This window comes from Palaemon carinicauda, chromosome 22 (genome assembly GCF_036898095.1).
Source record: "Palaemon carinicauda isolate YSFRI2023 chromosome 22, ASM3689809v2, whole genome shotgun sequence".
Classification (NCBI taxonomy): Eukaryota; Metazoa; Arthropoda; class Malacostraca; order Decapoda; family Palaemonidae; genus Palaemon; species Palaemon carinicauda.
The window spans coordinates 96,801,718-96,814,217 of NC_090746.1; the positions used below are offsets into that span (position 1 = coordinate 96,801,718).

A 12,500-nucleotide genomic window follows, 5' to 3' on the forward strand; every position below is an offset into this window, starting at 1 on the left:
TCGCAACGGTGCCCTTTTAGCTCGGAAAAGTTTCCTGCTCGCTGATTGGTTAGAATTATCTTGTCCAACCAATCAGCTATCAGGAAACTTTTCCGAGCTAAAAGGGCACCGCTGCAAGTCCGTGCAAATATGACTCGCTAAAAGAAATGGACTATAGTACAGCTTTGCTGATCATAGTGATGCACAAACCCTTTCACCACGTTAAAGTATCCTCAGTCAGATATGATTATATATATATATATATATATATATATATATATATATATATATATATATATATATATATATATATATATATATATATATTATAGGCTTTGTGAGTGTGGCCGCATGAGTGTTTATGTGGGAGTGAAACAGCGTCTGTAAGTGTGTATGTTATTGAAATTGTGTATGACGAAAGGTAAAATAGTGGTGCTGTTGGTGATGGAATTTTTATTGTTTTTTTTTTTCAGATACTTAAGGAATGAAATTATCCATTTAACAAATGTCATAAAAAAGTCTCACAATTTATTGCTCTCCAAATGATAATTCATTGAGAGCCACCATTAAAAGCTTGTTTTGATATATTTCGCCTTTAGCATTTTCATTATCTGGCAAAAAAAAAGGTCAGGTAATTGTTTATTGATTATAAATGTCTCCTCATGTAAGAAAAACTGGATATAGAGTATGTTACTTTCTCCTAAACGTTCTTTAACTTTGATCATTCAAATTTGTCAAATTCTTTTGAATATTTTCCCAACGGCTCTTATATATTATCGAGAGCTACATCCCGCCTTTTTCGAGAGTACAGCAATTTAAACCTGATAATCTACTACAGAGCACCAGGACAAGATCCCTCATCATGAAGAACAACCTGGCCCCTCCCATGTATGACTTTCTGAAGAAGTCTGACGTCGTCTATTCCTACTAATGCCCAGTCCGTGAATGCCCCAGCTGTTATATTAGGATGATGCTGATGAGACTATCTAAATGTTTATCTTGTCAAGTTCAACAGGGAGCCACTAAGATCCACCAACTGATGCACAACAAGAACCTCAAACAAGAGGACATCACCATGAATACCACAACCATCGGCAGTGCTCCAGGTCCCGCTTATCCAGCAATAAAAGTTAAACCTTAAGACAACACAAGAGATGTTCCTCCTCTCCCTCCTGTCATGGGAACATCACCCAGCGTTTCGCCAACATCGACAAGGATGATGACGATCATCTGCCCAACACCTTGCCTGTGACTGAGATTCTCCCAGCGAGCACCTCAGCCAATCAGCAAGCCCCTCGCGACTCACTGGATCTTGGATTTGAGTGGCAGAACAAATTGCCAGATGCCGATCACAGCTCAGGCAGCGTATTAGCCAATCGGCGCCAAGCACTAGGAGCTCCAACCAGATCTACTCATACCTCGCCTAGCTTCGATGGCCGTGAGTGTAGAAGCAGCCTGGCTTTGACGGATCCCATCCCGGTGAGTGCCCTAGCCAATGGGAGAGTAGCTGTCTTAGGCTAATTAAGGTCTCTGCTCACGAAGACGAATCAGCTATCAGCATCCGAATTGGCAAACCTACCAAGCCATATAATTAGAGCTAGCTTTGTCTACTTCCATTCACTTCTTTCCTGAAGATGAGAGGAGACATCCAGCATTCTCTCATAACGCATAGCAGCCAAACTCGTTTATACTCTTAGTTTTTGGCAGCTAATTTTAGTAAATTCTAGTAGTATTGATTTTTTTTTTTTCATGCATTTTGCTCCCCTCCCGCTACTGATGACCAACATAGCACAGTTACTGGCGGTATGCAATACTGATGAAAGATGAAAAATCATAGCTATTGAAAAGCTCATCTACAAGGTAAAGGCCACTGAGGTAGCTATCATTTTATATAGTTACTTAAATATCTATGCATATCTGTAGGGAAAGTAATATGCAAATAGGATGACAAGTATTTATACCTGCCTGATGTCAATTCCGAAGAACTTTTTACACTTAAGCTTTACATTTTTTATCTAAATTTCAAGAATGACAGAATTTCTTTCTAGAAAAAAATCCTGTTGAATTGTTAAATCAAAAGCAATAGTAAATTTGTCATTGAGTTAATTTGATAACAAATGCTTACCCAGGCAAGAATCCTTGCTGACACAAACCCAGTTAAATTTGACATGAATAATCAAATATCAGGAAACTTATAAGAATTTGAAATTATTCTATTAAACAATAGTCTGTAACATTAAAAATTTTTGTACAAATAAACTACTCGTTATATACCGTACGTGAAGAGATTATTTAAACAAACTATCTTGAAATTTTTATACTTTCGGTCACGGGGACAAGAGCTAAAACGCTGTTAAAAAAAAAAAAATGAGAGAAAAAAAATATTCATCAGTTGATATAAAATCCAGTTACAATTTAGCCCTGCCTAACTTGAATCTTGGAATTAACTCTTTTTTAGGGGTAAATTTGGACGTAATGATGTTGTTCTGCTATACACTGTAAGCTTGGGTTTTTTTCAAAAAATTATATTTATAAGTATAGCTGTAAAAAGCGGATTCTGAAATGTGTAAAAAATTCATTTTTTTAAGTACGATCGCACACTTTGAAAACCAAAACAAAGAACATATTTCAGAAATTATTTCAAGAACATTTTGAGTGCCTAAAAAGAATGAATAAATCAAGTTAAGGAAGATTAGGCATTATTATTTTTTTCGATATATATATCCATTAAAATATGTCAAGTTGGGAGATTTTTCATTTGCACATTTCTCAATCCGTTATAGTCCCAAACTCGAAAAAGCATGTACATATAAACGATCAGTTCAAGCATACCTTTGAATGTTAATAAAACTAAGCTCGCCTTATTACACAGACGAAATTTGAGAAGAAAAATATGCAGAAGTAAATTTAGAATTTTCCCAAGAAAAATGTGTACGAAATTTGGGTCACAAGGCCCTACACTAGGGCCAGGAACCATTCATCCCTACGAATGGAAGAAAGGTAGTGGAAACCACCATAATACGGAAGGCTAGAAGGTGGGTGCAGCTGATTGTTGAAGCCACGCTGCAAAGATTCTTTAATGAAAACTACTGTGCAAGCGAGAGGCACACTTACAGTACTGCTCTCTTAATCGACCCGGAGAAATGGCCGAATATAAAGACTTTTATTGGTAAAGAACATAGGTATTATAAAAGTAAAATTCATATAAAAGTCATTAAACACATTGCCTGGGACCAAGAGGAGAAATCTATAGAAAAAGGTAGTTTGTAGTTGAACTAAAGAACAATACGTTTAATGAACTATGTTTATTAATGGTTTATAACATATATAAGTCTTAAATTACTTGCATCTATATCTTTACTGTTACATTACCTTGATAATTCATTATCATACTTCCAAACATCAATAATACAATACTTTGCGGAGAGAGAGAGAGAGAGAGAGAGAGAGAGAGAGAGAGAGAGAGAGAGAGAGAGAGAGAGAGAGAGAGAGAGAGAGTTACTATAGAACAAATTGATAAGGAAAAATTATGCTTGAAATCCTGTGATATTTCCTAGGGTTGTATTAAATTGATTACTGTAATATAACATATGAATCAAGCGTTAGGGACATTGACAAATGCTACTACTGTAGATAAATTCACAAGTTATTTGCACTCGTATGATTAAGAAAATATATTACAAAAAATATATATGGGTCTATTTTAGACAACTATAATAAGCATTGGTACGGCATTGAGTGAACCCGAGACCTTCCATGTAACCTCATCAGCTATCTTCCAGAACCGCTGAAATGTCTTCCCCAATTTTGTATTCTGGAGGGGCGATGAGATAAGCGTTCGTGTCCTGTTTTCTCAGCTGGCTTCTCCGGTGATTCAGGGACAAGACGCATCGCTCCAGCTCAGATAGCTCGGCGCCGGTGTCACTCTCGTCGGCGCTACTGTCGTACTGGGACGATTCCGAATACTGGCGAACTTGCTTGCGAATGGCGCTGGCAGGCTGAGACGTGTCGGAAATACTGAAGTTTCTCAGCGATCCATCGCGAGACGAGGGCTCGATCCTGTGGCATTTTGAGGCAGAGGCAGTGCCGTAGTGTGTCTGGTGAGGTTGGAACCGTCGAACGCCACTTTCGTTACTCCTTCGTTTCGATTCCTGTAGATACCAGAGGATCTTGTGGGGACTGATCATCCCCACACCTCTGGGAGATGGGTGGACGCAGTCTGGGTAGGAAAAAGAACACAATTACTTTATATTATATTGGAGAGATTCCTCAGAAGATCATTTATATAAAGAATACATATTTGTTGCAATTTTATAGAACGAATAATATAGACCATAATTCAATTAAAGCTTTATGATTTTTATTCTGATGACAGATAATCTAAAGAAATTTCGGGCTTATTTCATAAGATTCACTGAAAAATATTTTTATAATGTAATTTTTTGTTTAATATGAATAGATTTAAGAGGAAACTCCTGAGATTTGATATTCTCAGTCTTAAAAGGCAATAATTTTCCAATCTTACCTATTTATATGTTCAGAGGCTTTTTATTATGTGATCTTTTTTTTCTTCTACAAATTCTGTAAATAGGTAATAAGGCCAAGTAATTTCTTTGTACAGGATAAAGTAATTACTTTTTGTACAGCTTAACCATTTTATTTGTTCTAATTATTAGTCTTTGGCGATTAATAATCATTCGATTTCTATAAACTTGTATGATTTGATTAATCATATTGAAAACCTTTTATATTCAGCCTCATTGATTTGGCAGACAATGTCAGTTTGCAGAACATTAGAATGTCTTTCTTCATCTCGAATTTAACTAAGTATTTGCTTTTCTGCACAGCCTAACCATTTATTTGTTCCAATTACTGATCTTTGGTCATTAATAATCATTCCATTTCTATAAACTTGTATAATATGATTCAATTTATCATATTCAAAAGGTTTTATATTCAGCCTCATTGATTTAGTCGACACTAATTATTAGTTTTATTGCGAATATCTTTAAGACTTTATCGAAAGATAAAGTTTGCCGATTAATAATTATTCCATTTCTATAAACTTATATGATATGATTCGATTTATCATATTCAAAAGGTTTTATATTCAGCCTCATTGATTTAGTCGACACTAATTATTAGTTTTATTGCGAATATCTTTAAGACTTTATCGAAAGATAAAGTTTGCTGATTGATAATTATTCCATTTCTATAAACTTATATGATATGATTAGATTCATCATTTTCAAAACCTTTTATATTCAGCCTCATTGATTTAGTGGACACTAATTATTAGTTTCATTACGAATATCTTTAAGACTTTATCGAAAGATAAAGTTTGCCGATTAATAATTATTCCATTTCTATAAACTTATATGATATGATTCGATTTATCATATTCAAAAGGTTTTATATTCAGCCTCATTGATTTAGTGGACACTAATTATTAGTTTCATTACGAATATCTTTAAGACTTTATCGAAAGATAAAGTTTGCCGATTAATAATTATTCCATTTCTATAAACTTATATGATATGATTAGATTTATCATTTTCAAAACCTTTTATATTCAGCCTCATTGATTTAGTGGACACTAATTATTAGTTTTATTGCGAATATCTTTAAGACTTCATCGAAAGAAAAAGTTTGCCGATTAATAATTATTCCATTTCTATAAACTTGTATGATATGATTTCATTTATCATATTCAAAAGGTTTTATACAGACACTAATTATTAGTTTTATTACGAATATCTTTAAGACTTTATCGAAAGATAAAGTTTGCCGATTAATAATTATTGCATTTCCATAAACTTATTTATGATTTTGATTTATCATATTCAAAACGTTTTATACAGACACTAATTATTAATGTTATTACGAATATCTTTAAGACTTTATCGAAAGATAAAGTTTTCCAATTAATTAATTATTACTTTTCCATAAACTTATATGATATGATTTGATTTATCATATTCAAAACGTTTTATACAGACACTAATTATTAGTTTTATTACGAATATCTTCAAGACGTTATCGAAAGATAAAACCGAAATAATTCTCCTTGTGTCCAGCGTTCGAATCCTCAGATTGCTTCCAAGTATACTCATACAGAGAAAAACATTCCATCCACTTACTAGCAGGAGGCGACTCGGTTGCATTCATCTCATCCTCGCTGAGTCCTGGACCCATCCCGTCGTCTTCTAGGATCCCAAGGACGCGGTCAATCTCTGGCTCTGGTAGATGATCCAGCTTGCATGAGGAGAGTCCTTCTTCTCCTGCGGATATCACAAGGTTAGAGAGTCACGTAAATAAGAAAAAAAAAAAAAAAGATTTATTTAGTTTTTCATTAAATAAACACTTTTATAATATCTTTTTTATAGTTTATGTAGGAAAGGTCTATTTTAATGTTGTTACTGTACTTGAAATATTCTATTTTATTTATTCAATACTTTTCGTGTAGTTTATTTATTTCCTTATTTAATTCCCAATTGGACCCCTAGGTTGAAATCATCCGGCTTTTCAAAGTTAGGTTGCAGCTTAGATAATAATAATAATAATAATAATAATAATAATAATAATAATAATAATAATAATAATAATAATAATAATAATAATAATAATAATAATAATAATAATAATAAAACTGATTGGTAACTAATCAGCTCTTAATAAAACAAACCAAACCTTTTTATTCCAGAAATAGCTAAAGCTTGTTGGGAATATATATGTTTACTATCGGTAAACATTTGCATTTTTCTAATCCCTGAAAATAATGAAACGTAAAAATATTTTTGCTCAGTAATACATCAAATACTATTTTAAATGGTGAAAAATATCTATTTCTGTTCATGATAGTAAAAATGAAAGTATAGGGTACTTCATAAAGTTAAACTATTTTGTACTAAAAAGTCTCTGAGTATTTTCGAACTATCCTATAAAATATTCAATATTCATCAAACAGTTCAGGATCATCATTAACGAAGGGGAAATTTATACCTTTAAAGGATATTATCAAACCATTTTCTTTTTTAACATACGATTTTTTAATAAAAAGTATTTTGTAGTTTTTCTTTTTTTCCATGTGAGAATCCATTCAGGCAGGTTTCAATTTAAATTATAATAGCAAATCATTACACAATTGAAGATAGACTAAAGTGCTTTAAGATGTTTCTTATCGAATTCATTATTATCATTAGTATCATTATTATTATTATTATTATTATTATTATTATTATTATTATTATTATTATTATTTTTATTATTGCAGGTGAAATTTATATAATTATCATTGATAATCATTGTTATAGTTATCAAAATTTTAAATTACTCTTAATGGGATGCTTCCAAGAATGAAAAACGGGGCCATAGTGATTATTCTGTAAAACTCTATGAAAAGCGTTAGAATATAAAGAGAGCTTTCGAGAGCCTTTTCAATGTCCCGTTACAATTGAAAAGGAGAAAGAGCAGGTTCTTGAAAACTCTCTTTGTGTTTTTACCTTCTTAATACATCTTTACAGCAACACCACTGTGGCTCGGTTTTCTGTTGTAATTATCATCGGCTAAATTCAGATATCGTTCATTGAGAGGAAGAAAAACAAGTACAACAGTGAACGCGCTCAACTGCGATCATGAAAAATGAAAATAAGTACAAAGTGATTAAAATCAAATTAAAATGTAATTCGTTGCCTAAAAAAGAAACAGTACAAATCAGAAAAAAACAAGTAACAGAGCAAAATACTTAGAAACATTATTAACGCCTATCTAGGTAAGACAAAGAATGTAAATACGTTAATAGGTTTAGATAACTGATTTGCATTTGTCACAATATTTTTATGAAGGACCTATGTCAGGTACTATGAGTTTGATAAGAACTACAGTTACTACTAGGTAAGTCAATGTAACTACATACGATGCTAGAGAAGGTAAAGGCCCAACGTTTGATAATATTGGAGAGGATTAACTTTTGGTGCTAGGGAAGATGAATTACTTCATTTGAAACCAGGTAAAGGGATGAACATACCTTCAGTAATAGGTAGAGGGAATGACCTACATGTGGTACTGGGTAAGGAGAAAGACATATGTTTGGCCCTAGTTACTGTGCAAATATTGTAACTCGGCAAAATTTGAATGAAAATACACCGCAAAATGATCACCATACATTATCTCTTTACACAGAGACAAGTTGTAAAAGGAAGTTGCTGCAGAAAAGAGATTTATGAATGATGGTGAAACTGGATGCTCTTTACTCTTCTGGAGAAGTAGTTATAGTACTTATAGTAGAACAAAGCTCATAAATAAGACAAGTTTATACCATCATCTTCGTAGATAGAAGAAGCTTCAAGACTGCCACATGGTTTTAGTACTTTGAAAATAAGTTCCGAGTCGAAAGTAAACCTAAATACTGAAGGTAAAGCCAAGTACTATCATAAATTATGAATGCCTAGAGATATTCTCCCCATGCAAAGCAAATCATGAGGTCGAAGGGTTGTACAAGATTAGCTAATAGCTTTACTTTCTCTCTCTTTTTATTTTTTGCTAAATTATGAACTTTACTTGCTGATCGGCTGAGATCTCTGTTAAAGCTTTTGGTAACTACATTCTGTCTTTGGACGGTTTCAGGAGTAAAAATAACTTCAACAAGGCTTCCATCCCCTGCATGATAAAATATTTTATATTCTAGATAAACAATCATGTCAATAATAAAAATCAAAATTTAAAAAATGAAAAGTTGCTGAAAATAAGGTCGGTTTAAACTAAAAATAAAGTAAATGTAAATATTACCAGCAGTGTTTTATGACTGACTGAATTAATAACAGTATTGTAATCAGTTCTGTTTAGTCGAGTGTGACATAAGTGATAGATAATAGAAATATTAGAAACCAATGAAAAAAAAAATTGACACCTAAAATACTGTGGACGTAATTTGGTAAGTTAAAGAAATGTTTTCTATTTCCCAAAATACTACAAGGAACTCCTTGGAATTCCATAAGCTCTACCTGTCAGAATAATCTTAATGATTATATGAACGTTGAAAGCTTTTCAATAATATCTAAATCAATTTTAACTTCTCCGTTTGTGTTTTGGATTGAGAGATTTATTTGATTATGGAAGCTCCAGAACTATCAATTGTTTGACATTTTCTCCTGGAAAATCTATTTGTTACGAAAAATTACCATCTTGACTTTCTAATTGTGAGAATTTTAATAATCATTGTAAATAATACTTTAAAAAGGAGTGAATGATTGAAATTTCACTCATTACACTTAATTTGTTAATTTTTTAACTCAGAATTTACAAGTAGCACTGGCTCAAACTAAAAACTTCAGAATTTCAAAAGAAGATTAGGGCAAAATCTACCCTAGGGAAAAGTTAAGCGACTATAATACTATGCAAATATCAATACACTACCAAAGACAACATATGTTTTCTAACGTGAAACAATGGATACAAATATTGACTTGAAATCATTGTTATAACACGAACTTTCTTTTCAGTAGGAGGAGGTGTTTATAGAGAGATCATTCAACAATTACTCAAATATACGGCCAGATATTACATACTGTGATGACTATATTGTTAAATACCTTTATCAAATCATTAGCAATAATGGTATTTCCCTCTTTCCATTTCTTTACTCTGAAAATGGTTACAAACTCCAACGAGATGAAGAGGTCAAAGATGGTTAATTGAATCCCCATTTACTAAGAGAACATTAGTACTCATTCCATTATCGATCTACGGGGAGTAGTTCCCGGCCTTAGATCGTCCTCAAGGAACGACTTTTCTGGTGATTATTTGTTGTAAAAGGAAGCATTTGGGGCCGGTGTTGAATGTATAATCGTAGCAGCAATTCCCGGTAAAATAAGCCCCACCCCCTGATGACGTCATGGCCAATCATGTTGTCTCCTGCGCTAACAGAGATCACAACACAATATAAGTTAGCATAGATTGAAATTTGAAAGGGGATGTATTGTGACCATTGCTAACGTGGGAGACAACGTGATTGGCCCATGACGTCAATGGGTGGAGCCTTATTTTGCCTGGAATCTTTGCAGCGACTATAGTTCGTTGGGACAGGCGTAAACTTTCTTATTACTTGTCAAATCGATTTTATTTAAGGGGAAAATGTTTATCTTTGTCTGAAATACTATATTATGATGTTAGTTTTAAGAATAACGAAATATGATTTAGTATTACCTTGCCAGGAGAGAAGCCGGTTGGGAAGCAAACACTGGGTTGAGACTTGGTCTTGAGGTAAGTTAAGAATACGGCAGCCTAATGAGGGTCGTGCCCCTTCCTGGTAGTTAGGTAAGTAAGGATACGGCTTCTAGGTTAGGTTAGGTGGGGAACATTAAGTTAGGTGGTATTCATGTGTTTGTTTCCCTTTCAAAATGTGGGTTTTAGATATAAATTTTGAAATTTTAAACCCGGTCTGTCCCAACGAACTACAAAGGCTCCGCATTTGGAAACTAATGAAGACGGTAGAGGAATTATTTGCTGGGGCTAATCTTATTGCGATTAATTTTAATAAATGAAAGATAAATACAAAACTAATCCTTTGTGCCGGACATTAGAATACTGTAAATATTTCTAACAATCCCATTTAATGTCTCGCACGTCTTTGAAATTTAAGGTAATACTTCATATTTAAAGCAGTTTCTAAGAATTTTCCTATTTGATATTATTGTTATGAAGTAGCTAATTCAATGATGGAACTATTCTCAGGCGTGATCTTAATGTCAACATATTAGTAACAGTTACCATTAAACATACCCTTCACAGACTTGTTTGCACCGGAGGATTTATTGTTTGTATAAAAGTTTTGTTCAGTATGCTTATGCAATTTAAAGCCAGAACTATTGTTTTTCTCGTTTTGAGTAGCACTTTCTTTTGTGAGAGATTCCAGAGACTCTGATTTTGCTGATGAGGATCCAGTTGACAGGAAAGTACTTTGATCTATTTCCATATTTTCTCCATACTCCGTGTCTGAAGGCTCTGCAATTAAGGAGTCGTGATAGCCATCCATAATGCTCTCTCCAGACTCTTCGTGAACTAAATGTCTGTCCATTCTTGGAGATTCGCTGAAGTGTCGTGAAGGGTAATTGTTTGTGAAACGTTCATCTTTCGCAGACAGGCATCGTCTGTTTTGTTTCCGTGAGGGTGCTGAGCTCCTGTTGTTCCTGGGAAGCTTTACTACAGATACACCAAGATTACCATCATATACCTGCACGGAGGTCCCATGTAGGTTTCTCTCCTGAAGACGACTTCTCAAGGCTATGTCAGAAAGTTGCCGCTGAAATAATCTCCTCTTTCCTGGCCTGGTCAGGAGCTCTTGGGAGCTTCTCCATTTAACATTTTGTATATCCGGTTTATTCTTTGAGGGAGCAGAGTTCCTTGAACACTGGCTTCCTTTCAAGTGTGCATCTGAAGAAACAGGAATAGCCTCAATAACAGAATCAGTGTCAGATAACCTAGTTGGGGGCGTGATGGTAAGGCCTGAACCACAGTCACTGCAGATGCTCTCAGTTTCCTCTCTCTCTGAATCCTGAAACTGAAATTTAAACGAAAGATTCAGAAAGAAATACCAAACGAGTCCCTATGATCTATAACATCAGTCAAAAAAAGTAAGGTATTATGTAATCTATGGTTAGGCAAAATTATATTAATATTAGCTATTACTTTAATCATTTGTGGCTTGTCGGAACTGTAAGTGTGATATTCCTATTCTTCTACTTCTTTTTTCTATTGTTCTATGCATATTTGAAACGACATCCTGTTAATATCATAGAAGTATGTGATAATTATCTTTAAAAATAAGTAAGGAATATAAATTAAAATGTTAAAATGTCTACAAAGAAAGAGTAGAAATGAAGAAAGCATTAAAAAGCAATAAAAGGGCAAAGCAGCAGAAGAGGCCCTAACAATGGAAGAGATTTCATATAGTAAAACTGGCTGAACTTTACATCAAATGTCTGCAAGAATGCTCTATACTTACAACTTTGAAAAACATTTATCATTATACTAATTCACAGAAAGGAAGACACAAAAGACCTGAAACATTACTCTCCGTAATATTTGAAATGTTTATAAATATCATATTTGGCAAAATAGAAAGACAGCTGGACTTTAATCAACCAAGAGCGCAGGAAGGGTTTAGAAATGGGTATTCAACAACTGACCATATCTATGTAATTAACCATCGAAAGGAAAAATCAACAGACTAGGAAAAAGCTTTTGATTCAGTCAAAACCTCAGCAGTAATGAAGGCCCTTCAAAGAAAAGTAATAGATGAATCTTATGTTAGAACATTTGATGACATCTATATAGGAAATGCAGCAATCATAAAACTACATAAAGACAGTTAAAAGTTCTGATTGAGTAATGCTTTGGACAGGGAGACCCCATCTCACCTAAATTATTCACATCATGCCTGAAAGAAGTTTTGAAAAATTTGAATTGTGAAAATGTAATGAAAGAATTAATACTAATGGGGAATACCTTAACAACTTGAGATT

At 33.5% G+C, this 12,500-nt stretch overlaps 2 protein-coding genes across 2 annotated transcripts in view; one reads left to right on the forward strand and one right to left on the reverse strand.

The window, feature by feature from the left end:
• Nucleotides 1-12,500, forward strand: part of LOC137615974 (uncharacterized) — a 709,175-nt gene that overhangs the window by 471,361 nt on the left and 225,314 nt on the right. The window lies entirely within an intron of this gene.
• The window catches only part of LOC137616189 (uncharacterized), a 54,786-nt gene continuing 45,587 nt past the window's right edge, over nucleotides 3,302-12,500 (reverse strand). Inside the window, exons 9-11 of the mRNA XM_068345838.1 lie at nucleotides 10,759-11,536; nucleotides 6,120-6,260; nucleotides 3,302-4,198 (exon numbers count right to left, since the gene is read on the reverse strand). Of these exons, the coding sequence (XP_068201939.1) occupies nucleotides 3,747-4,198; nucleotides 6,120-6,260; nucleotides 10,759-11,536 (1,371 nt within the window). The 3' untranslated portion in view covers nucleotides 3,302-3,746. The remainder of the gene's footprint in view (nucleotides 4,199-6,119; nucleotides 6,261-10,758; nucleotides 11,537-12,500) is intronic.